This window comes from Anoplopoma fimbria, chromosome 8 (genome assembly GCF_027596085.1).
Source record: "Anoplopoma fimbria isolate UVic2021 breed Golden Eagle Sablefish chromosome 8, Afim_UVic_2022, whole genome shotgun sequence".
NCBI lineage: Eukaryota > Metazoa > Chordata > Actinopteri > Perciformes > Anoplopomatidae > Anoplopoma > Anoplopoma fimbria.
In genome coordinates, this window is record NC_072456.1 from 19584095 (window position 1) to 19608092 (window position 23998).

General features: G+C 42.4%; 1 protein-coding gene across 1 annotated transcript in view; it reads right to left on the reverse strand.

Moving 5' to 3' along the window:
* The window catches only part of elavl4 (ELAV like neuron-specific RNA binding protein 4), a 71361-nt gene that overhangs the window by 18571 nt on the left and 28792 nt on the right, over window positions 1-23998 (reverse strand). Inside the window, 4 exon segments of the mRNA XM_054602535.1 lie at window positions 1210-1363; window positions 4796-4899; window positions 16762-17008; window positions 22020-22106. Coding sequence (XP_054458510.1) covers window positions 1210-1363; window positions 4796-4899; window positions 16762-17008; window positions 22020-22106 — 592 coding nt within the window.

Genomic DNA, 23998 nt, shown 5'->3' on the forward strand with positions numbered 1-23998 from the left:
TGCTTCATCAGTACACATTGCACATAACACTGGAGCAGGTTGCAGCCTGTAGGCACACACCAGTCCTGAAATGGATCTAAGAGACACGCTGGAGGGGTTCTTCTGCAACACAATGCACTGATGTGATTCATTCCTGTGTTTTGGATGTAGTGGAATGTGTAATTGAGCATGTATATTGCACAGCTTGTGTTTCTCATGTAATCACTGTTTTTACGACAGCGCCCTGAGCTGGGGACGTGATCATAAAATATGCTATTGAGGTCACTCAATCGCTAGTCAATGCTTGGGTGGATAATGGGGCTGGGCGATATGTTTGAAATAAACATTTTTTACGATACTAGAACAAATAGTTTTTGGATGCTGGTATATATCAGTTTTCTGTGAAACGTTACCGATCAACATGTTGTATATCCTTTGTTCAAATTGTTCTGCCTTCCTTCACTGTATCACAATGTGTAAACACACACAGCAAATGCTGTTTGGATGTAATTTTCTGTCAAATTTCATGCATTTAATGCTCATTAGGTCATTAACTTATACTTCTTTTATGCAAAGGTGTAGGAAGGTCCAGTACTCTGTAGAATCAACACATTGAATGTGGATATGAATGACACATGGTGCTACAATTGAGTTTAGTTGTTTTTAAGTGGAGAGAAATATGTCACTTCCAGCTGCCATCTTTGTTGGCTGAAGAAAATATGTTGCTACTTGAGTAACAGGCAGAAATAAAATCTTCTCTACTGTGCAGCACACAGCATTATTATGGAGTTAGGTGAGCATAAGTATATTTAAGGATTCTGTAAACACTTTTTAAACTGTGGCAATGTTTTTTTTTTTTTATCCTTCTGAAAAGAAGTCACAAATGTGCCAATAGTGATGACTTAAGAGGTGCAAACAGGGCCTAATAGTATGAATGTATCTGTACATCAAATAGTCACACAACACAGGCAAATACAGACATTTAACAAACCATAATTGTTTATGTGTAAAATGTAATGGCTGGACAATATCAGGGACACTCAATGTATTGATATATACATAAGGTGTGTGTGTGTGTGTGTGTGTGTGTGTGTGTGTGTGTGTGTGTGTGTGTGTGTGTGTGTGTGTGTGTGTGTGTGTGTGTGTGTGTGTGTGTGTGTGTGTGTGCCCAGTGTCTTGCTAATCACGTGTGTCTGTGTGAAGAGATAGGATGCGCAGCCCCATGGATACCTGTGACCTGGTCGACGAGGATGCGGGAGGTGATGATGCGTCCGTACTGGGAGAAGAGCTGCTCCAGCTCCTTCTGAGTCATAGTCTTGGGCAGGCCGCTCACATACAGGTTGGCATCACGGATGGAGGCTGAGCTGGGTCGTGCATATGACACCTGTGGGCAAAGACGCAGAGTCAGCGGGCTGGTGTAAATAAATTAGGGCTCCTGTATAGAGTACTGATAAACTCATAAACATCCTACCCCTGCTCATCCAAAACACACGCATCCAAAAATCCTTGTACCTCTCAAGATTAAAGCTTGAGAGGTACAAGGATTTTGGATGTGTGTGTTTTGGATGAGCAGGGGTACGGGTCATTGGATCCACAGGGAGGAAAAAGTGACTGTGTTTTCTGAGCACACCTCGCCGTGGGGATTATCGTTGTCAGGAAAAGATTTAGCTGCTTAGAACACTAGAGAGATAACACTTGAGACGTTTGCTCGGGGAAGCAGAGGACACGTTGGTCCCTTGAGCAGAAACAACAGGTGTTTTACTTTGAAAGGACAGCTCTGGTAGCCTGGGGAACAGGATTAATAGTATTAGGACCAAAATTGATTCAACCATACTTAGTTAAAGAACGGGGGAAAAAAGAGTTGATATATTTTGTTTGCGGATGTCTTTTTTCAGTTGGTTATTTACACATTAGCATATGCCTAATAGTAAGTAACCAAAAGCCTTTAGGATTTTAACCAAGTGCTCTTCAGTCTTGCAAATCCTGCAGAGTGATTTAAAGTGTATTTACATTAAGCAGGTAAACAGTACGAGTAATACCTTTTAACATGAGCTCTACTGCAGAGCATCCGCACTGCATTTCTCAAAGATTAGAGCTGGGAGTAAAGCGTTTGTCGCTGTGTCCCTTCTGATTTTTCTTACCTACAGTATGCTGTGAAAGCACATGCAACCATACACAGACTCACAAAAATTACCGCAGGCACATCAAATCCATTACAGTCTAGCCTTTGCAAACACTCGCCTGGACAGCAATCTCACAGAGGGAGTAAAAAGACATCCTCATGTTACTACTCACCCACACACATTTTACTCACTGTCACATGCTACTGATGCTCCTCCGTATTTCCACACCTACAGAAACACTTGTCCCCATGCACATGTCCATAATCATGTACACACACGTACACATACTCTTCTACCTAGAGTATACTGTGGATGAATGTCATTTCTAATGGTGCAAATGGTGAGAACTGGATAACTGCTTATATTGTGCTTTGTGTGGCTCCCAGCAGCAGCAGCTCTCTCCCAGTGAACCTTCACTTGTCAAACGTTGTCCCCAACATCCTCATGTGCAGACCCGACTTTGCTCAAGCAAAAGTTGCCTAAATCCCATTACTACTGCTGCTGACTGGAGCAGCTTTCCCTTGCAGTGCTTTCATTACCTCTGACATGTGGAGACATAAGCCATCAAATAAGGTTAAAGTCAGGCAAATATGGTGGATATGCAGTCATATCCTTCAGCAACAGCATGGAAATCCGGCTGCACTCTTACGGTGGGAGAATGGGATTGGGAACAGCTGGCTTTCCCCATGTCTCACTTTCCTTTCACACATCTTTTCTCTTTGGCCTCTCTGCTCAGCTCCTCTGTCTTCCTCTTCCTCTCTGCATCTCTCTCCTTTTCGCTGCCTGGATCTTTTTTCCTCTGCTTCCTTCCTGCACGCTGCCTCACTAAAACCTTTCTCTCTCTTCCAGATTCTGCCGCTTTTTGCTCCTCTTTTTCTCCTCTGTGCAGCTCTCCTTCATTTTCTCCCCTTGTCAGCCAACTCCAGATGTCTAATCCATCAACACCTCCTCAAGCTGTGAGCGCTATTGTGTACAAGTGTGGTGTGGCGCGCGTGTGAAAGTGGAGTGTGTTTGTGTGTGTGTGTGTGTGTGTCTTGTGTTTGCAGAAAAGTTCGAGAAAAGTGTGTGTGAGATGATGTGCATGCATGTCACTATGAGCTCCTCTCACCTTTGGCATGTTGCTTCCCCTCACACCTCAGAGGGAAAGCAGCATCGCAGCCATCGTTGACAAAATCTGAGGTGTCATGGCGGAGGAAAAAAAAAAACCGCAGCAGCGAAACCAACTCAAAGACACTACGGAGACGCACATCGCCCGAGAGCATGTGAATCTCTGGGCCAAGCGTTCCCTCGCAAGTGTTGCGGCAGAGAGTGGGAAGGGTGTGACATGAAAGAGCGCCAAGCTTAATTTTAGAATAACCGTGCTGCCTTTTAATTTACCTTGTTACCTTAAGGGTATTTCAGTCTGTTGTGGAGAGAGAAAGGAAGGAAAGAGGGTAGTGGGAGGGAGGAAATGAAGTGTGAAAGAGAGATAGCGCCAGACAGAGATGCAGAGTTGTCTTCTGTCATTACGGAGACCTCCTTTATCTGAGGAACAACTTGAGGCAACCTCTTGTGTCGTGAGAGTGTGAGTGAAAATCTGTGATCTCTGCCTGCTACACTCAATCTACCTAAATTACCTTTAACATTTTCAACTGTATATTGAAAAGGCCTACTTTCACTTATGTCTCCATGTTGGCTAGCTTGTAATGTACCGCTTTAATTATCAAGAACACTGCTCCTGTAATGCCAATGTCTGCCCTCTAACATACACAAGCAAGCTCACCCGAACTTTTGGGTCTTTTTTTTACTGTGGCATAAATGAGCAAAGAGCTAGGACGCTGCTCTGGACCAAGGCCGGGCCAGGCAGCGGACATTGTCTGGGGAATAGAGGGATTCTCACAGGGATTGCCTATTCACAACTACAAGATAATCCCATCCTATTAGATCAGATTAGATTAGATCAGATGACAGAAAGCGAGAATCCAGGGATTACCACGGAGCAGCAGATTACTGCCCAGATTAAAAGCAACAACATATCGGCGGGCACAGAAGGGACGATGGAGGATATGAGAGAGGAGAAAACAAGATCAACGGGAAGACCAGATATGTGTTGATTTTATACAAAGGCAAGAAAAAACTGCTTGTAGTAAGATTCCTTTTTAGTCTTTATAACATGTTAACCATGTTTGGAGAATGAATTTGTCTTTCTTACCTTACAATTCCCAGCAAGCCTGCACATTAGTCATGCCATTAAAATTCAATAACAGAACCTTCAATTATTTTGGAAAATATGCAGTGATTGATGCGTTTCTTCCTTTTTCACTCTCTAAAAATAATTTCACCTTTACATTTTGACATTTAGAAAGTAATTAGCATATAAGCCATAGTCACAAGTTCTTTAATGTGTCTCTTTGATTTAGATGGTCTTTTTTACTTTGTGAGGCTCATGCATGATAATCCTATCTTTCCCCCAGCTCATTTACAAACAGAATCACTATCTAGAGGGGCTTTGAGAAAGAGGAAAGTAGCCTTATGATTTAAGTTTAGCATGACCTCCGCAACTTTATAAAACCATATGATTATATAAATGATCAAGCAATTCTTTTATATGTTTTGCAGTAATCCCTTTCAAATATTTAGCTGTTGAAACATACTGTGTATTTGTACTGGAGGCAACTATGATGTGTTTAGCAGTTGTACATGGTGTTGGTTACCTTGATCGTTTTGGTCTGAAGTCTGAGTCCATTTAACGTGTTGATGGCTTTCTCTGCGTCCTTTGGATCGATGTAGTTGACAAAGCCGTAGCCCAGACTCTGTCCTGAAATGACAGAAAGAGGGAGAGAAAACATTTAAAATGTTTTCTCCATTCAGTCATTTTGCTTCATTTTTTTCACTGACAGAAAGACAACATCTTAATTTATACTCATCATCCATACTAAAAGATCTGAGGGGAGACAAGAGAGACACCCCTCATCATTAGAAGAGATAAAGACTTTGTTGTTTTAAATTTGCAATGCAGTACCATATTTCACATTGACTAATAATTCTACTCTCTCTCTCCCATACTTGGCAACTTGTATTATGTTTTTGCATTTGTTGGTAATCTAATTAGACTGTTTAGACCCATTGGTTTGGGGACTGCTGTTTTGAAGACAAAGCATTTTAGCCGTCACCATCTTAGTTTTTGGCTGTCACCATCTTTGTTTTTTGCAACCAGAAGTGACACGAGAGGGTGGAGCTTAGTACAACCAAAAGCTGAATAAGACAATTTTAGTCGACCAAAACGTTACAATTAACTTTCATGAGTTGAAATACACTGTGAAGGGTTTGAAGATCTAGATGAAAACACAGAAAAATCCCAGCCCCTAAAAACACTGTTAGCGACCTGTCAATCAAAAGGTAGCCACGCCCTAAAGCATGGTCTGCTTATCGTGTATTTTACTCTAAATGGGAACATAATGTACTTATGTACATCACGCTTTATTGAAGAAGACTTATTTTATTTATCAGTTCATGGGAACTATCTAGCGATTGATCCCATAAACTGATAAATAGAGCAGTGTGATTCGCTGACCAGAGTTTGATGCCTTTGTTCCTCATAAAACTGAAAATGATACCGAGGTCTTGCTCCCATCCATAGTCGCCCTCAACGGTATCATACATCTCTTTCTCGGAAAATCCTTTGCAACATCTCTTCATCACTACTGACAAGATCACAGTGACTCCTGCCTGGAGCGCCAAGAGTCTTGGCGTGACTTTTTGTCAACCATGTGAAGCCTGCTCAGTTGCCACAGCACAGCAGACTTCCACTCTACAACATGTGATGAGGCATGACAAGACAGCCTCCTTCCAGATCTGTAAACTGTAGCCTTATAGACACCCTTTTTACTACTACTATTCCATGTCTTAAAAGATCAGCAAACTATCATTCAAGAGATAATCTAGGGCAAATAAAAAGAAAACATCTCCACCTAATATTTCATGTCAGGATAATAACCTTATGAATAGGGAATGTGTAGACTCTGATCCTTGCACTCCTCAGTATTGGTTGCTTGTTAAAATGGTGATCTCAGAGCTTGAGGGAATTTACTCATGTTATGCATTTATTTTAAAAAGCTCAAGAGAGAAGTGTCAACGACTGAATGACTAAAATATGTCATAAATTAGACTAAAATTCAACCCAGCCCCAGCAAATAAGTATCACAGTGCGTACAAACAACATATTTGTTCCTGTCTTTGCAGCTGTAGAAATAATACCACCCCCATTTCCCTCTAAGCTTAAATTGTCTTCGATAGCAGACTCCCTTTGAGTGTGAAGCAGGCCTGACATCTCCCAGTGTTTCCCCGACAGATCAAGCCTTTCAACAGGCGTAGGACTTTAAGCAGACGCCTCCAGCCATCACGGCCTTCAGTCGGCTACTTTTCAACAAACAGCCCCGATCCACTAACGCCACACACAAGCGCAAAGAGAATCCCAGTCAGTTTAAGAGGAGCGGCGTGCACACATTCACGCTAATGGGAACAGACAGCGGTTAGTCAGAGACAAAGTGAATCACAAAATATGGAGCATGGCTGTTTCACAAAATAAATACATTTGGGCTATGGATATCACAGCGCAGAAGAGCTCAGCTGCGAGCAGTTGAAGGGCCAGGAGGGACTTGTAGTCCTAACATCAAACAGCTGATGATTTTCTCTTCTTCTCTCCTCTCCTCCCTCTTCTCCATTGGATTAACTGTGGATTATCAGACGCTCTCTATTGTTAATTAAAAACCTGCCATCCTGGAGAGACTACTGCTATTTTTAACTAACCCTCCTCTCCTCCCTCTCCTCCTCCTCTCTGACTCTCAGCTGACATCAGGTGTTAAGTTTGGCAGTTTAAATATACTTCACAAAATCACTCTTTGTGGCTCGCCCTCTTTATTAAGTAGTGAATGCAAAAAAGAGACTTTGAATAACAAAGAGAAAGAGAACATGAGGCAAAATTAAATAAATGAATAGATTTAAGTGAAATAATGCGTATAGCTTTATCTTGTAAATAAACCGAGATGGGCCATGAACCCTATTCTTAATTACCCAGTAAGGTACATTATGCTGATGAATTATATATTTTAGCAAACATTTGCTAAAATGTAACTGTTCATAGGCGCATGGAATCAATTTACACTGACACGAAATTCCAGATGGGCACAACAGCTGAGAGCCTGCCGCTTGTAACGCTCCTCTTCCACCCTCGCCTCCCACTTTCCCATCACCTTCCTCACCCTGCTCCCTCATCTTCAACAAGAAATGTGAGGTTCGACAAGCGCAGCTACCGGAGGGGGTTAGCTGACAATGAAGTGTGCTGGCGAAGAGCACTCATGCAGGGCAATCGAGATGGGCTGGCTGGTGCTTAATGGTACCGAGACACTTGGCACTCGTGGAGTAGTCCAGGCGGCCAAATGGGGCCAAACTTGCAGCCATGGACGCTGACGCTGCGTGACGGGAGGGCAGCTTCAGTGTAAGTATTTGTGTGTTGATTTAGCGCCTGATGAATTTGGTATTAAGCATCTGCTATATGTAAATTACGTGTTAATGTAAGTATGTGTGTATGCACTTTCAGTGAGAGTGTATGTTGTATGCATTCAGAGCTTAGGCTGGTAGTGGTGCATCTGCCTGCCCCCACTCTCTCCTTCACTCCCTCTTTGGCAAGGCTGAGGGCCTCCAGGCTGGAGGAAAGAGGGGTGGGACTGAGGCTCGCTGGCTGGCAACAGTCCCCAGGTGAGCGATGAGATGAGGGGAGACGGAGGGGAGGCATCTGCCTGTAGCATCAGGAAAGCTCCAGGTGGGGATTCCACCAACCATTTCCAGCCTGCTACGGAGTGGCTAACAGCAGGGAGCTACCGCCAGACTGCCTGGAAACTGCACGGATGGGCGGGGAACGCCAACGCACCGCACAGATGTACACACATGTGCACACACACGCAAGTAAACATGTAATCACTCAATCACAGAGGGACACACAAACAAACACAAGCATTAAAGTAAGTCCTTGCAGCAGGACGGCGAGGGGCGGGGAGGCTGGCAGCTAACCAGTGAATGCATCATTGTTCGTGTGTTGTAGGTCCTGAACCGTTAAGTGAATGTCAACACTGAAAAGATGTAGAACACTGTCTATTTCCATCCTTTCATCATATATATGCACAAGCAATCCAATAGATGCTCAAATAACCTACAGAATGCATGCAGAGGCAGCGGGCAGTGTGGTTGGCTTCATTCTGTCACAACACCTGCCCTGTCCACCTCGATGCTCCCCAGCAGGATCAGCGTTTGGATCACACCATCACAGTGCCCCGCTCTGTTCCGGCTCACCACACCGAGGTTAAGCACAGTTTTGAGGCAGTTTAAAATGGCTCTGCATCATTTAACCTAGCATGATGTCTTATTGGAATGTAAGGATCAGGCCAGCTCAGGCTGCAAGATCCCACAACACCAGGCAAAATGTAATACTATAAGGTAAAGAAACGGGACTTTGCTAAAGCTGTTTCTAGCCACACATTTAAATGTTCTTCAAGATCAGGTCTTGTAAAAGTGAAAACAGTAAAAACTGTAAAAGTGATTTTCAAGGTCCCGTCATCTATCATTCATTGCTGCTAAACAATAATATTCATAAAAATGTAACATAAAGTAAAATAAATGTTGCTGAACAGAATTAAAAATGTGTTTATAAGTGTCACAGGAATTGATCTTATATAAAGGCAGTTTGCATAATAAAAGCCTCTTTTTACACCCATAGACGGTCTAGTGGTATTTTATAATTCCAGAAAATAACTTGAGAAAGTATGGCTTTTTAGGTAATATGGAGAAGCTATTAAAAATGCATGATAAATAGCCTCTAATGGGGTTGTAGCTTACAGAAAAATCAGCCTTGTGCTGATCAATTAGCTTAATGGATACATTAACTTATATACTTTAATTGTCAATTAAAACCAAGAACCCAAATGATGCATTGCTCTTGATAATGGCCTTTTAATGAGGTTAGATATTCATTTGGCTTTGATTCGTCAGCTGCTTACAGTGCCAGTTTCTAGCTAACAGTTGTAACGACTTAAGAAAATGCTCAGCTGCAATGAAAAGGGGATTCTTAATAAAAAGTATGTAAATTGAATAATGGCAGAGGTTTTGTAATGAAGAATTTCCCCAAATGAAGTTTATGTGAAGTATATAAATCTTAAGTTTGTTAATGATATTATACTGTGTGTGTTACATATGTGAATGCACTTGTAGATCTGAATCCATCGATACATATTGAATTGGTTTAGGTACCAATATACTACAGCACTGCAGTGCTTTATGTCCGGAGTTACTAACACACTAGCCACATGGAGTTGAGGAGTGAGGAAGTGAGGGCTAATTTGGACCCACCTCCACTCTTTTGGCAGGGCTTTTGTACAATCTGACATAAATTGTATGGGAGGTGGGCATGTTTTTTCAGTGGTAAAATCACTGCTATTTCTAGTGAGTAGCTCTTTGGTGAGTTGGCGAGGTGTTATGACTAAGCCATTATTTGTTTCCTGAGGAGCAGCAGGTTGCTCAACGTGTGAGATGAGAAAATGAGTGTACTTCGAGCGGTTGTCATCTCTGCTGGCCCCACTATGTCATTTCATATTTTCTTACCCCTTTCTGTGCACACACACACACACACACACACACACACACACACACACACACACACACACACACACACACACACACACACACACACACACACACACACACACACACCAGAGAATGCAAGGGAAAATGTATACACCTATGTAAAATGAAATATAGGTAGATAATAACAAATAAGCTAAATAGATCTATGCATGGCTACATTGAATGCACAGGCATATAATCAAGTTAAACCTATTCATGTGCCTCATTGTGAGGTGCACAATCTTACGCTGTAAGGTACAGACTCCAGTTGCATACTGCCTGTCATTATTTTGTGCCTTTTTTGATGTTTTATGTGACTAAGAGCCCTGTACTGCAGACATGAAAGCATCTTCATCTCCTGCTATCATCAGGCAAGGCTCACACAACCCACTATAGGCTCTTTGATGTAGAGTGGTAGCTACCAAATGAAACGCATAGCTGCATGAAACCTTTTATTTCACTGTTTACTGTCCTGCAATCTGTTGGACTTGATACTATTCTCCGAAAGTGTGTAGTTATTAGTCAAAAAGTTAATTTGAAATACTGACACTATGTTGTCAACATAGATATAACATTTTACTTCTGTAGTGGTGCCAACTTTTCTCAAATTTTATGCCAAATTATTCCCTTCTTTGTCTTGTGTTTTTGTGTTTATACATTTCCATAAATATAAGAACTTTTTGTAGTATATGTTTATGCATGCATTCATTTGAAAAGTGTGAAAGCCCCCAAGGCAAACTTTTTGTGCGCTGCAAATAGATATAAATTCAATGCAAAGATGTAAAGAGACATGAATTTGCACCAGTCCAAGATTAAAACTGTTTGTTGAAATTTTTCAGTTTGAGCAAGTAATTTGCGAATTGTCACAAAAGCCTATCAGTGTTGACATTCTCCTACTGTCATCACTGACGTTGTTGAATCAGAAATTGGAGGAAATCTATGTGGGCACCCAGAGTGCCTCATTCTGTACAGAGCCCAGATTAAAATCTATTTTTTAAAAGTATATGTATAAATTATAGACAAAGAATGTTATCAACGCTTACGTTGCTGCCACATTTTTGCATCAATTACTTTATTTTGAATCTTGATGCAGCAATCTTAGAAATGTAAGAGTAGTCATGGGAGAACAGAAGCATCAAAAGGGGTGAGGGGTTAGGGTTGTGGCTTTCATAGATCACCAGAGCTTTGAGCCGTTGATGTTAACACACCTTGAGAGGAGCAGCCTCTTCTCCCCACAAAGACGCAAATCCGTTTGGTCAGTCTTGAATTTTGCGACATTTTAAGTTGAGGCAGAGGGGACAAAAAAACCATTTCAATTTGTCAAAATAAATGTGTCAAACTCACTGCTTCCATCCTCTGATGTTTTGCCCCCTTGCTGCTGCTATTTTTGATGGGCCAAAGCTCCCCAATTGAAAAGGTGCCCTGTCACCAGCTTCATGTCAAATCACACTTTACTTACCTTGAAAGAGGGTCAACTCCATATGAAATAGGGAGAGGGAGTTGAGTGAGTTTGCCAAAAAAATAAACACAAAGAGAACAAAAGACCACGGCACATCAGATACTAGCAGTACAGTTTGAGCATATCATGTGGCATGTATTAAGCCCCGTTTAAATAACTAAATTCATAAACAGAGCCGCGTCCCCCGCATGCATGCATCTACTGTAGATCCCTCTCCCACTCACTCATTCAACACATCTTTCCCTCCTGGGTTGCCAAGGTAGCAGCCACTGTTGCAGTCAGGAGGCTCCCACTCTCAGTTCCCAAGGCCCTGCATCCACCAACACACATACTTAGGCACACACTTGCCCACGTAGAAGCTCAGGGACAATCACACACACACACACATGTAAACCACCCCCTCTTGGTGGCTCCCAGAGCCTTGGGGCCAGCGGACTGCGGCCTGCACTGAGTGGGCTGGTTTGCTGGCTGTGCAGCTGAGATATCGAAGGCAATCCGACGGACAGAGAAGCCCCTTTAAGACTTGGATAACCCTGTTACGTCAGGATTGCCGAGCCTACCGTGCTGCACCTGCTTGGACTCTCTCTGAGAGCACAGAGTGAGCAGACCCATAAGCCCTCAGCCGTCCAATCCCAGCCCTGAGGCACACAGGCTGGGGACAACGGGACTGTCTGGCTCTTTCCTGCCCAGGTACAGTGCACTCCGAGTGGAGGGTCGAGAAGGTGAGGAACCAGCTCTGAGGCACATTCAGCTGCTGGATCTGAGGCAGACACAGGGGACAGTCGCGATCTCTGTGCTCCATGTAAAGGGCACTCAAAGTGGAATGAGAGTGGACAGAGGCTGTCTGAAGTGAGGGTCACTAGAGGAGCAGTACAGCTGAGCAAGCTCTAAGGGCGTCCAATTCTGGGTCTTAAGCAGAGGGAGGCGCAGGAGGTGGAGGTGGGGGTGCTAAGAGGAGAGAGACAGGACATTCTGGAGACCTGGGACTCTGAAACTTTAATGTGTGTCTGCCTGCTTGTGTCTGCACTTCTGAGCCTGGCAGCTCTCTTAATACCTGGCTTTGGAGATGTCAAATCCTTTTTTCATCTCCTTCGCTGTCAGCTTTGTTCACGCTATCTCCAGCCTTCAGCCCATTTCAGGTCCAGATAAATGAGGCCTGCATGTGAGATGTAAACACTGTGCCACATCTCGCTCTGCATTATTTCACGAAGGATGTGAAAAGTATGTGATGGTTTGTCACTACATTGAATTTGTGTTGTTAAGGTGTTTTTAGAAGATGTAAAATTGGTCTCATCATAAGACAAACGGAGGAATAATAAGTTTGGTTCCCATCACTCTTGTAATGATTAGAAAACTGCTCGGCTTGCAATCTGAAGTACAAAGAGAATCCGCTTTGCTCGGCAGCGTGTTGTCAATGTATATTTCAGTAGCAACAAAGAGATGTGGGTAAACTGAGGTTTATATGGTGAATATTTGATCTGCTCCCCGTTAGACTGACAGACCTTGTGCTGGAGCTAAGCCCATCTGTCCTTACAGTTCAGGGTTAGATGCATATTTTATGCTCGCAATACTTGTGGGTGCACTTGATGTTCCATAACAGAAATGGAACGACAATGAGACTAATGGAAGTGTGCTGCCTGAGCCAAGGACTTGTGCACGCAAAGCAAGCCGAATCCACCAAACCTGAGATATATTTTTGCACCTATGTGAAAAAGGTGTACCTGTCCTTATGTAAGAATTGGGTTTCGCAGCAGGCATTCACAAGGTACTGAAGTTTCTGTCTGTCAGAGGTGCTCTGACTTGAACTACTCCTAAGATGACATCACAGTCCATCTATTTTTCATAGCCAACATCTGCTTGGCTTGCTACATTGTCACTATGATTTGCATCAGCTCCCCAGATTCCCTGTATAAAACCAACACATGGAAGGTGACTAGAGTAGTGTGCACCGAAGGCTTCTGTCAGCGTGCTTTGGGATGATGTCTTTACAGGGTTTGATATAGACATGAGAATTATTTCCTTTGCATCTCGAGGAGAAAAAAAAAAGAAGCTGTTCCCCTTATGAAAAGGTGAGTGGAGTTTGCTGCTGAAAGCTGGGCAACAGCAAATGCTACCTGAAGGGAAGCCGGAAAAGGGCAGACACATAGCAGCTGGTGAACATGGCCGACTGTTTACTCAACAAGCTAGAAAGATATCATATATATCTCTACAGAGTAAATGCCACGGAGCTTTTGGATACTGTGAATCCAAAAAATGACTGCCCCCCCTCCCGCAATCAATCCTTGTTCCAGCATGAAAAGCCATTTCCTTCTCCTCCGTTTCATTATGGAAAACAAATGTATTCATTTCTCCAGCAGAAATGCAGCTGATGCAGAAAAATGATCATGAAAAATGACTTACTGACAAGGATCAGTCAATTCCAAGTGTGTGTTAGTGCATGGGCATTTATAGACGTTTATGAGTGCTTATTTAGCATATTCCAAGGTCCACATTGATCTTTCCTAGCTCAAATTAGGGTCTGCATGTATGTTTTTGCTGGTTGCATCTTCTGTTGCTCAAGATGAGCTTTCAAACTGGCAATTTGCTGCTTAAATAGTCATTTAACTTCCATTTAAAGAAAGAATACTAGAAGTGGAACAATCTATAGTCCACAGTGTCTCAGAGCCATTGTGCCCGGGCCAAAGAGCATTTGCACAAGTTGCATTCTCTCTGCGTGGAATGCAAGTGGACAAATTTAAAAGCCACCACAGTATACACACTTAATTCAAACAACGATCTTCTTTAAGACTTCTTCTCCTTAAGAGTACACAGGCAGACAGGAGGAGGCCTGGGGCTTGTGTGCAAGTGTGTGTGGGCTGCAGCGAGGTGCGTGTTAGCTAGCCTTTAATAAAAGATTAACCTGCATGTCCCCGCCGTGTTGTGAGCTCACCAGGCAGAGGTTGTTGTGCAAGCAGGCAGGCAAGGCAGGTAGGCAAGCGGGCAGGCATGTGGGGAGCAAGAAAGACACCCAGAGGTGGCTGTTATACCAGCTGAAGTCAGCCAGGGTGACAGACCGAGCTGGAGTGTCTCCGCCTTCCCGTAACCACCCGAGCCTCACGCCACAATGGCGTCATTGGAGCTGACAGGAGCAAGTCCACAGGAAGCTGAGGACCTGTCTGTCTCACTACACCTACTGTACCTCTGAGAGGCCTATATGCTCACACCTGATCAGCAAACACTCACAGGTCAGTCAGGACGCACACTCAACACAAACCTACTATACATTGCAAAATGTATGTACACCAAAAAAGACTTGAATCCGTGAATTTGTTGGCGGAATACTTCAGTCTTGTAATGCTAAAATATTTAAAACCAAACTTTGTTCTATACTCCTCAAACTTTTCACACTGCATAATAAAATATGAAAGCCTTAATATCCCCATCAATATGAATAATGTGTAGCTACAGAAGACTCTAACCACCCTCAAGACATTCTGAGGTTTCCTGCTGAAATTTCAGCATGTAAAAAAATATCCTCTCCTTCCTCAGTCTTGACTCACTCGGATAAAAATGTCAAATTATTAAAGTAGAAGTTGATCACACATCGATGTGTAGATATTTATGACAGACGAGAAAGGGTACAGGTGTATACATTGGCCTAAAAAAAAAAAATTGTACTCTCTTTCCTCTTCCTCCCGTCCCTCTCTTTACCCCTCCCGCTAGCAAACCTGGCTTAGTCTGTTAATGATTTGGATGACTGTTAGAGTATAAAGCCTCTTGGCATCCCCTGCTAGAAGAGGGGGTCTGTGCTTTGTTAGCCTAAAAGTTTGCAAAAGGAAATTGCACCCATGGGAGAGCAAAACAGGCATACACCAGAGGGGGAGATTGAGGGAGGGTGGGATGTATTTATAACTTTTTTTTTGCGTTGATGCTAAGTCATCAGAGACACCTTGTAGTGCAGAGCAGAGAAGTACCCTAAATGGTTTAGAAGTAAGCGAACAAACAATTCTACCTTTCTCTTTCACGTTCCCCATTTAAGGGCCCAAGCAGGTTTACAGCAATTCTGTTCATTTTTTTTAAACTCCCTCCAAATATCAGCTTGGTTCCTCACTGCCGCTTGGCAAATAACACTTGAGGGGAAAATCGGGAGGAGAGAGAACATGGTGATGGTGATGATGATAGCATGTGGTATCCCAGTGTTATTTTTGTACACATCGTCCTCCATTATCCTGGTGTATCTGACTCTCAGGCTCCATTTTGTGGCCCATTAGAGAGGAAGAGGAAGATGGTCCTAGAGAGGAATTGTAGTGCCGCAAAAAATATGCTTCAAAGAATGGGAGACCATAAGGAGGCAGGGACGGCTGGGCTAGTGGCCCTTTCTGGTTTACAGTCAACATTGTCATCACTATTGGCCTTTTGGTTGTACTTAATCTATTACAGGAAATCTAATTCGGTGATTATGTTCGCGTGTATATCTGTGCATGTGTGTGTTTACTCTCTCCGACTTGCCTGCTATCTGAGAACGGCTCGGTGATCCACACTGCCTGCCAGCCTGGTGCTCTTTAATGAGATTATCAGGAGAAGAGTGTCAGTAAGTAGGATCTAAAATGAAAGCCATTATGGAGCATTATCACAGAGCCGCACCAACCCCCTCCCCTGATCCATCTGCTGTATGGCCACCCACACAGCCACTACGCCCAGATTACAGCCATGATTAGCACCGCGAAGTGCTGCTTAATTTAAACACCTCTGGAGAACATGTGGCACTTTGCCGCATTGCTGACTCACAGCGCTTGAACACACACAGAGGACAGAGATGGATTTTTACTCCTAGAAGACAATGCATGCAATGACTACTGTCAAATACTCAAATTGCTTGGAATGGTGTTGGGCTGTGGGCTTGTATACACTTATGTAAAGTGAACTATTCATTTCATATTTCATTCTTTACGTGTGTCTTCATTCAACACACAGCGTACTGTTGGCGTACTGTATCTACACCTACCTTGATCCTTTAGCAGTATTTGAACTATTTAATTTTTCTTACCAATTTACATTCTACCCCAAATATCACAAAAATAAAGATTGTGACGGGGGAACAAACACACAATATAATGAAAATAAAGATGACCAATATTTTTAAATATGTGGTTTGTTGAGTGTTATAATATAATATATTTAAAAGCAGGATGCTGAAGTGAATAGAAAGCCCTAGAAAGTCTTAAAGTGCCAGGATCAGGCCAGTCAAAATTGTCAATATAGAAAGCAAGCATCTTAATCCCTCCAGCTCTGGATGAGCTCAGTATAGAAGCTCACCTTGTGCTTAACCCTTTTCTTTTTTCCATCGGTGGAATTGCCTTAGGTGACTTTCAAATCTTCACACAGTATACTACATATCCTAATTTCATGCATAAAATTGTAATTGACAGCTGTTAGACTTAAGTTTTAAACGTATTTCATACACCTTAAATCATGTGAAGGCTAAGCAGATTATTTTCCAAGTTCATGAAAAGGGGAAAACACAATCAACAGTATCCCACTGCAACATGGACCGTCTCCATTCTGTACCTGTGATCTTGTCGCGAACCAGCTTGCAGGACTCAATCTCGCCGATGCTACCAAACAGGCTGCGGAACTCCTCCTGGGTCATGTTCTGGGGCAGGTAGTTGACAATGAGGTTGGTCTTGCTGTCGTCATTTGATTGGCCAGTCTGCATGGGCGAGGGACAGCCGCGGCTGTTGGTGGTCGGCCCGTTGGATGTGTTGCCTCCTCCGCTGGGGCCATTTGTCACTGGAGCCTCCATGTTACTGATGATCTGGAGCAGGGCAAAGAGGAGGAGGAGGAGGAGAGAGGAAGAGGAGAGAGGAAAAGAGAGGAACCATAGAGCAAAAGTGCAGGGAGGAAGAAGGAGAGAGATTGCATTCATTAGCAAAGGCCTCTGTACCTTATTTAGCAAATTTTGAACACTGAATATGTAGCAAGGCATACAAGACTCTGACAAAGTGGTTATTTTCTAAATCAACTTTCTAAAAAACATGAATTTTTAGCATTAAGTCAAATCAAAAGTCTGGAAATAGCCCTCTAAAAGCCCTTTTTACCCAGACATTTGAAGGGTTTTAAACAAGCACATACATTATATCCGTTTTAGAATTTGACATTCAATTATTTCTTGCCTGACAGGAATTCAATAGTGGAAAAGTAGAAAAAAATAATTTTACATTGTTTCTCTCAGTTTGGAATAGTTACTAAATGCATTATTACATTATACAGATGACATCTGTCAACCATCAATCATTTTTACTTGATTTGGGTTTTGGTGGGGGCGATGTTGACATTCAACGTATCTGTGGTTTGCAGTAACATTTTTCTAGCGACTGGGTTGTTATAGCAATATAGAATTTATATTATTTTGCATCAATGTGATGAAGTACCTTGATCTTTCAGGTATTTCATTAATAACTTTTGATTTAAGTATTTCAAGGCAGAGTCAATACTTACTCTGTTTAGGAATAGGAAAAAAGTTTAGGAAAATGGAGTTCAGGCTTATATTTTTGAAATATGAAAAGCTGTCAACAAATGATCAATTTGGTAAAAAACTATTTGCCTCAGATCACACAGATATTGTATCAAAACATTGCAAAACCCTCATATGGAACCACACACTAAACATATAGTGAACACACAGTACACAGCACAGGCTACATTAAACATTAAGAAATAGACCCTTTTACAGTTTGTAAACAATGATGAAATAGTTAAGTGTGGGAATGCAGTTTGGCAACGGAAGTACAGCAGAGTGCAATAACTTGTCAAGCTATGCAAGTGCATTAACAACCAAAGAACACAAATGCAACTTAAACAAATTGACTTACCTAATCCGTATACTGTTGGTGACTGGGTATAATAAAATAATATATATATATATATATATATATATATATATATATATATATATATATATATATTTAGTGGCACTAGATGCTTACAGCTATGTTACCTATGGTCATGTACCAAACCATTGTTTTGAGTTTATTGAGTTTTTTAAAATGTGCGCTACAAACTCAAACTTTATTGATCTGTCCAGTGGTAGTCAGTAGGTTTAATAGCTTGCTGCCATTTTTGCCGCCATCCGGGCAAATGTGTCCGTGGTTGCTCGTAGTAACAGTTGGTAAACAGTAGTAATAAAAGCCTTACATTTTTTTTGAATACATACTAATTTTATTATCTATGCCAACCATTACCGTTAGTTACTAAGAGTAACCACTGACGCGTTCTGCAAAATGCCACTTCTGTAGCGATGCAAGCATGTTTTTTAAGACATTGTCTGTAAAAGGGTCTATTCAACAAACACTTGAGACAGATAGACATTCATGAAGACGGGAAAAGGCGTCTCCAAATGGTTCTCTGATAGTGGCGGAGGTTTTTGGGAGAGGGCAACAACAGGGGCAGCCCTTCAGCTAGCTGTTTGACTGCTGATGCTGCTGCTGTGGCAGGGAGAAGCTTGTGTTTTCTTATCTGGTTGTGCAGAGCATCTCGGATCAAAGTGTTCAAACAACTTTGAGGTTGGTGTAAGTGTGAGAGAACAGCAAAAAAAAAAAAAATGAAGGAGAAAGAGTGAGAGTCAAAAGTCGGTGGAGGGAGGTAGGTTGCACTTTACTTTTCTACCAGAGCACTCTGATACATATTTAATAGAAATGCTTATTCTGAGCGAACATTATTCTCCAACAATAGCAATGGGTGAAGTGAAATTATTCATGCATTTGCATAAAAAACATTTGTTTGATCAAATGAATGGCTTTTGTTGCATATATGTGTTTGTGTGTATGTGAGGGGAGTGTCACTGTTTCGAGAGTGGAGACCTCTAAATCTAATCATTAAATGGTGGAAAGATAAAACAGGAAAAAAGAAGATGGAGGCGCTATTATAAATATATAGAGAGCTTAGTTCTATCTTGACTAATGCCGAACCAGACCAGGAGACTATAAGCAGACTGTCGACAGAATCTTTATTATCTTTTTAATGTCCTGCAGTGTCCTCCTGCACTGATATTAGATCCTGTATGATATGTTTTCACATTCCTAGAAAAAAAGGCCTGTTCATTTGAGCACAAAGTTCCCTTCTAAATGCTGCACAAGCACTGCAATGACCAAAACATGCTGTAACCCAAATTAAGATGCAAATATTCTTTAATCTGATTCAATCAAATTTTTAAAGTCATCGCTCAGATCTCTCCCTTTCCCCTGCTCAACCATTCAGCTCCCTGTCTATTTTTAACCATTCTTAAGTACACACACAGACAGGCTGCACTTGGAAGCAGGGCTGGTTTTAGCAAAGGAGAAACGGCGCACGAGTCTTATTGCGCTCTATTTCTGGATTATCAAAAGAGTGGACCTGTGTTCTAATAATATATCTCGAAGCAGAATTAAAAAATTTCCCAGTTTGTACGGAAATAGTTTTCAAAACCATTTTAGACATTTACAATGCGTTTAATCTTTAATCACTTTACTTTTATCTGTTTACCTGCGTGTAGTGGTAAGAAGGGATGAAGATAAATGAACAGCAGGCCTACGAATAACTCTTTAGTTACCAAACTAATACCACACATAGTAATACTAATATCAATATAAAATATAATAATATAACAGTGACGTCCCAACCATCAAAAGATTACTTAGAAAAGTCAAATGGTGTGCAGTTAATTTTAATAAGAAGATAAGAGCAGCTTAAAAAAAACTGTGGTCTTTATCCAAATTTTGAATATATACATATGATAATATATAAAGAAATACCTATACATACAATGCCATAGGGTGTCTACAGGGGCCGTCTATTCTCTGACTTTAGGCAGATCTTAAAAAGGGCTGTGTTTCTAGTTATCTACTGCTCTTTTTTTCCTCCATCTAAGTGTTTAGGAGCAGCAGCAACGGCAACAAAATGTCAGTCTTTAATCTGTTTCCATCCTCTCATTTACACTCACACACACACACTGTGTGGCATAGGCAGAGAGTGGAAAAGCCCATACTCAAACACACACACACACACACACACACACACACACACACACACACACACACACACACACACGCATACACTTACATGCACAGAGAGAACAATGGCCCAAACCCACAGCAGAAAACAAACAGACAGGGAGATGTCTGAAAGCTCTCAAGATGAGAGCTGCATGCAAATTGTTCTTTTGACAGTATCCTTTCCTACTCACTCACTGCTCTACCACAACAGAGATACAGAGACAGACTGAGAAAGACAGAGGGGGGAGAGGGAGAGGGAGAGAGCGGAGAGGAAGGAGAGAATAGTATCTAGCCATAACAGAGTTGATTGGAGAGGGCCTTATTAAATCTGTTTACATTCCCTGCTGCGTTCCATTCTGTCAGTGAGACTTTCAACTCCATGGGACGTTTTCTGAGGAATTTTTCCACCAAAATGGCTGCCTCTAATTAACAGGGACCTGCCGAGTCCCAGTGGCCAATTATATCCCTTTCCTTGTCCCTGCCCACCAGCACTTGTGCTGCTCAGCAGTCCACTTCATGTTGGTTGTGAGCACTCGGCTGCCACTGCTTTCCCGCTGAGGAGCCTAGCGCTGTGGACAGAACTCACTGCATGTCCTGCTGACTTGGTACAACACACAGCCCTCTCAAGATCTCAGCCTCGAGGTACAGCTCCTTTTACGCACAACTTGCAATTCTACGCATGTAGGAGGCAGAGCCAGCACCGGGCTTCTAGCCTTGAGTAATACATGTGGACTGTGTTAGTTGTTGGACACATGTATGATGGAAACTATAAGTTGGAAGATACCTGATGATTCTTAAAAGTGGCATCTTAAAGGGCAAGTGTGTAGCATTTCTGGAGATCAAGTAGCAGAAATGGAATAAAGTACTCATAACTAGATTTTCATTAGTGTATAATCACCTTAAACAATCGTGGTGTTTTTATGTTCCCTGAAGGCCTCTGTAGTTCCCCAACATGCTTGTGACACTGTGGTAACAAGAGCCGCAGAGTGCAAAACCGTGGAACCACCATCTGCCGCCTGACTTCAGTTTCTCCTGAAGAAGTGTTATTATGGGAAGGATGGCCTCATGGCAAGGGCGAACAGCGGCGTCACGGGTTTGCACTCCGCGGCCCACAATACCGTAGTCTTGAAAAAAGGGAGGAGTCAGCGGAGGGGTATTCAGTTGGTTGCACTCTGCAACCACACAGTAAGATGCCAGCAAATCCTACACACTGTCCCTTTAAGAATGACAGTGTTTTGGCTTGAAACAAACAATGCTGAAGCTACAGTTGCTATAAAGCAAAGTGCATGGGGGGACAGATTAATTTTTAATGAGCGCTAGAGTGCTCAATACAGGAGAAAGGGGGCATCAAAGGACAAATTATACTAGTGAGCAACATGAGTAAGTGTCTGCAAGGGAGTAGAGGCCTGTCAGAAATGCTTACGGTAGCAGCATGTTTTAATGAGAGCTAAACAGCATAATTGATTTGTAACAGATGTGATAAAAAATACTTACATATGAACATGTACATATAAATTGAAAAATAAGCATTTTTTTATTGCCGTTCTCATATAAACACAATGGATGAACACGTCAGCAGCTGAATATTGCTTCTCACTCATTTGTGCACAACTTCCTCTACCCTCACAATCCCCCCGGTCCTCTCACCATCAATCTCTGCTCCAGCTCCAACTGTCTCAGTCAGCAGCATCACCAACCAGTGCGTATTTAGGTAAACACAGTACAATATCAGATCATGTTACTTCATGGGTGTGTAAAATGGCTGGGCCATCCATTTGGCAGCAGTAGTCTCCTTACCATCTTTGGCTGTGTCAGCAATCCCTTCTCTGCCCAGCCCTGGAGCTGTGGGAGTTCTGCCTGACGCCACTGTGTCTCTGTCGACCCCTATGGAGTGGAGCACAGGGAGGGGGGGGAGGGACGCACAGCCCACCGTCAACATCATACACTCACTTTAAAGGGGTAGGGTGGTTGTGGGATTTGGGGTGGGGTGGGGCGGTTGGGGTGATGGGGAATATGGCGGCTCACTAGAAAGATACAGCTACGTCTTTTTAACAGTCCACCAGTCAAACTAAAACAAAGACAGGTGTCTCAGGATGGGTTTGGTTAGTGTGACTGATGGAGATGAGTGAGTGGTTTGTCTATTGCTAAGATAGAAATGGGGAAGAAGATATTATTCCTTTATTTTTTTCAGGCTGTTTTAATAATTTAAGAACTGATTGAATAAAATTTCATATGTGTGTTGAAGCTGGCAGATTGGTGTGGCGACTGCAATGACCTTGGCAGGGTTTATAATGAGGGTTTCCCTCATGCTCTCTGCGGGTAAACAAGCCTGTGGTTGAAGAGACAGAAACGCCACAAATGAGCAGGAAGTCTGTTCACTAGCTCTCCAGAGCGGGGGGCTTAAATGCCTGCAGCCATCTACGGATGCTACAAGCAGCCAATTTAGCAGGAGAGGAGGACGAGAAGAGGGATGACCTCTGCCTTCATTTACTCCTGCAGCGAGATGAAGAGAGGGAGTGAAGGATCATATGGGAGGGGGAAGAGAAGGCAAGGGCTGAGTAATGGGGAAGACACTTCCAATACTTCAAAGAAAGAGAGCGAGACAGAGGTGGGGGAGTGGAAAGAAAGGGGCTGTACATGTTCTGTTGTCAATGTGTCTTGTAAACTTGAGCAGAAATGCATAATGGAGGTCTAAATGAGAGTGAACTGTCAGCTTGAAAGTGAAAAATAAGATGCAGAGGGGCAGGGAGGTCAGGAGAGAAAAGAGGACAGGGAATATCATCTCTACTAGCTGACAGGAAATGGTGAATATTTAGATATTTTGGGGATGATCTTATAGAAATATGAAGTTGAGCCAGCTTTGTTTTAGTCTGGTGAGGACATAAGGGTAACTGTTGAATAAAGGTCGTGTAAAATATACAAAACACTTTTTACTTAGTGAATCGGACTGGGACAAATTGGTTTAAGGCATTAGGTTTTCAAATCTAATATATTATAACATTGTTAAGCTTTTATGTATGATAGTTCAACCTCATGCAGGTGTGCCAAAGCCAGTGAGGTGTATTTATAACTGTTTGAAAGAGCCAAAAGTGAAGAGCGCCAGGGATAGCTACACCCCTGAGGCTACACCCACGCTAGGTACAGTTTGCAGCCACCACAACCAGTATAGTGGACCAACACTCATCTCATTAAAAGGACAACATACTGTATAGCCTGCTGTTAAATGTGAAAAAAATACCCTGAAAAAAGAAATTGTTAGGCAGAGGTGAAACATTTTTTCACCCATTCTGTAAAGCCGTCAATCTATGTGGCGGTGGAAAGTGAATGGTGTGCCGCAGCAAGCAGACAGAGCAGAGTAATCGCAGCATGTCCAAATGTGGTGATACAAATGTAAGAAGCAGCAAGCAGATGTATGAGTCTCCATTTCAACAGTCAACATACAGAATAGTGCAAGAGAGCGTAATGTCGGAAAGAAGGGAATATTACATTTCTCAGAAGTGCGTTTAAGTCTCTGTGCTACTCAGTGCTCAATATTCAACGCTTGGCGATTCGATAAAACAAACAGAGTCTCGGGCGCAACACACGCACGCACACACACACACACACAATTTCATCTTTCTTCATTTTCTTGCTGTCCTCGCTTTTATCACATAAACACACACACATGTGCGTCTTCTGATAAAATCTCAAATAACACTGGAATAAGGGTGCAATGCAATTACGTTCGCCAACCATTGAGATGAAAAACCGCTCATGGATACATTTTCAATTATTCA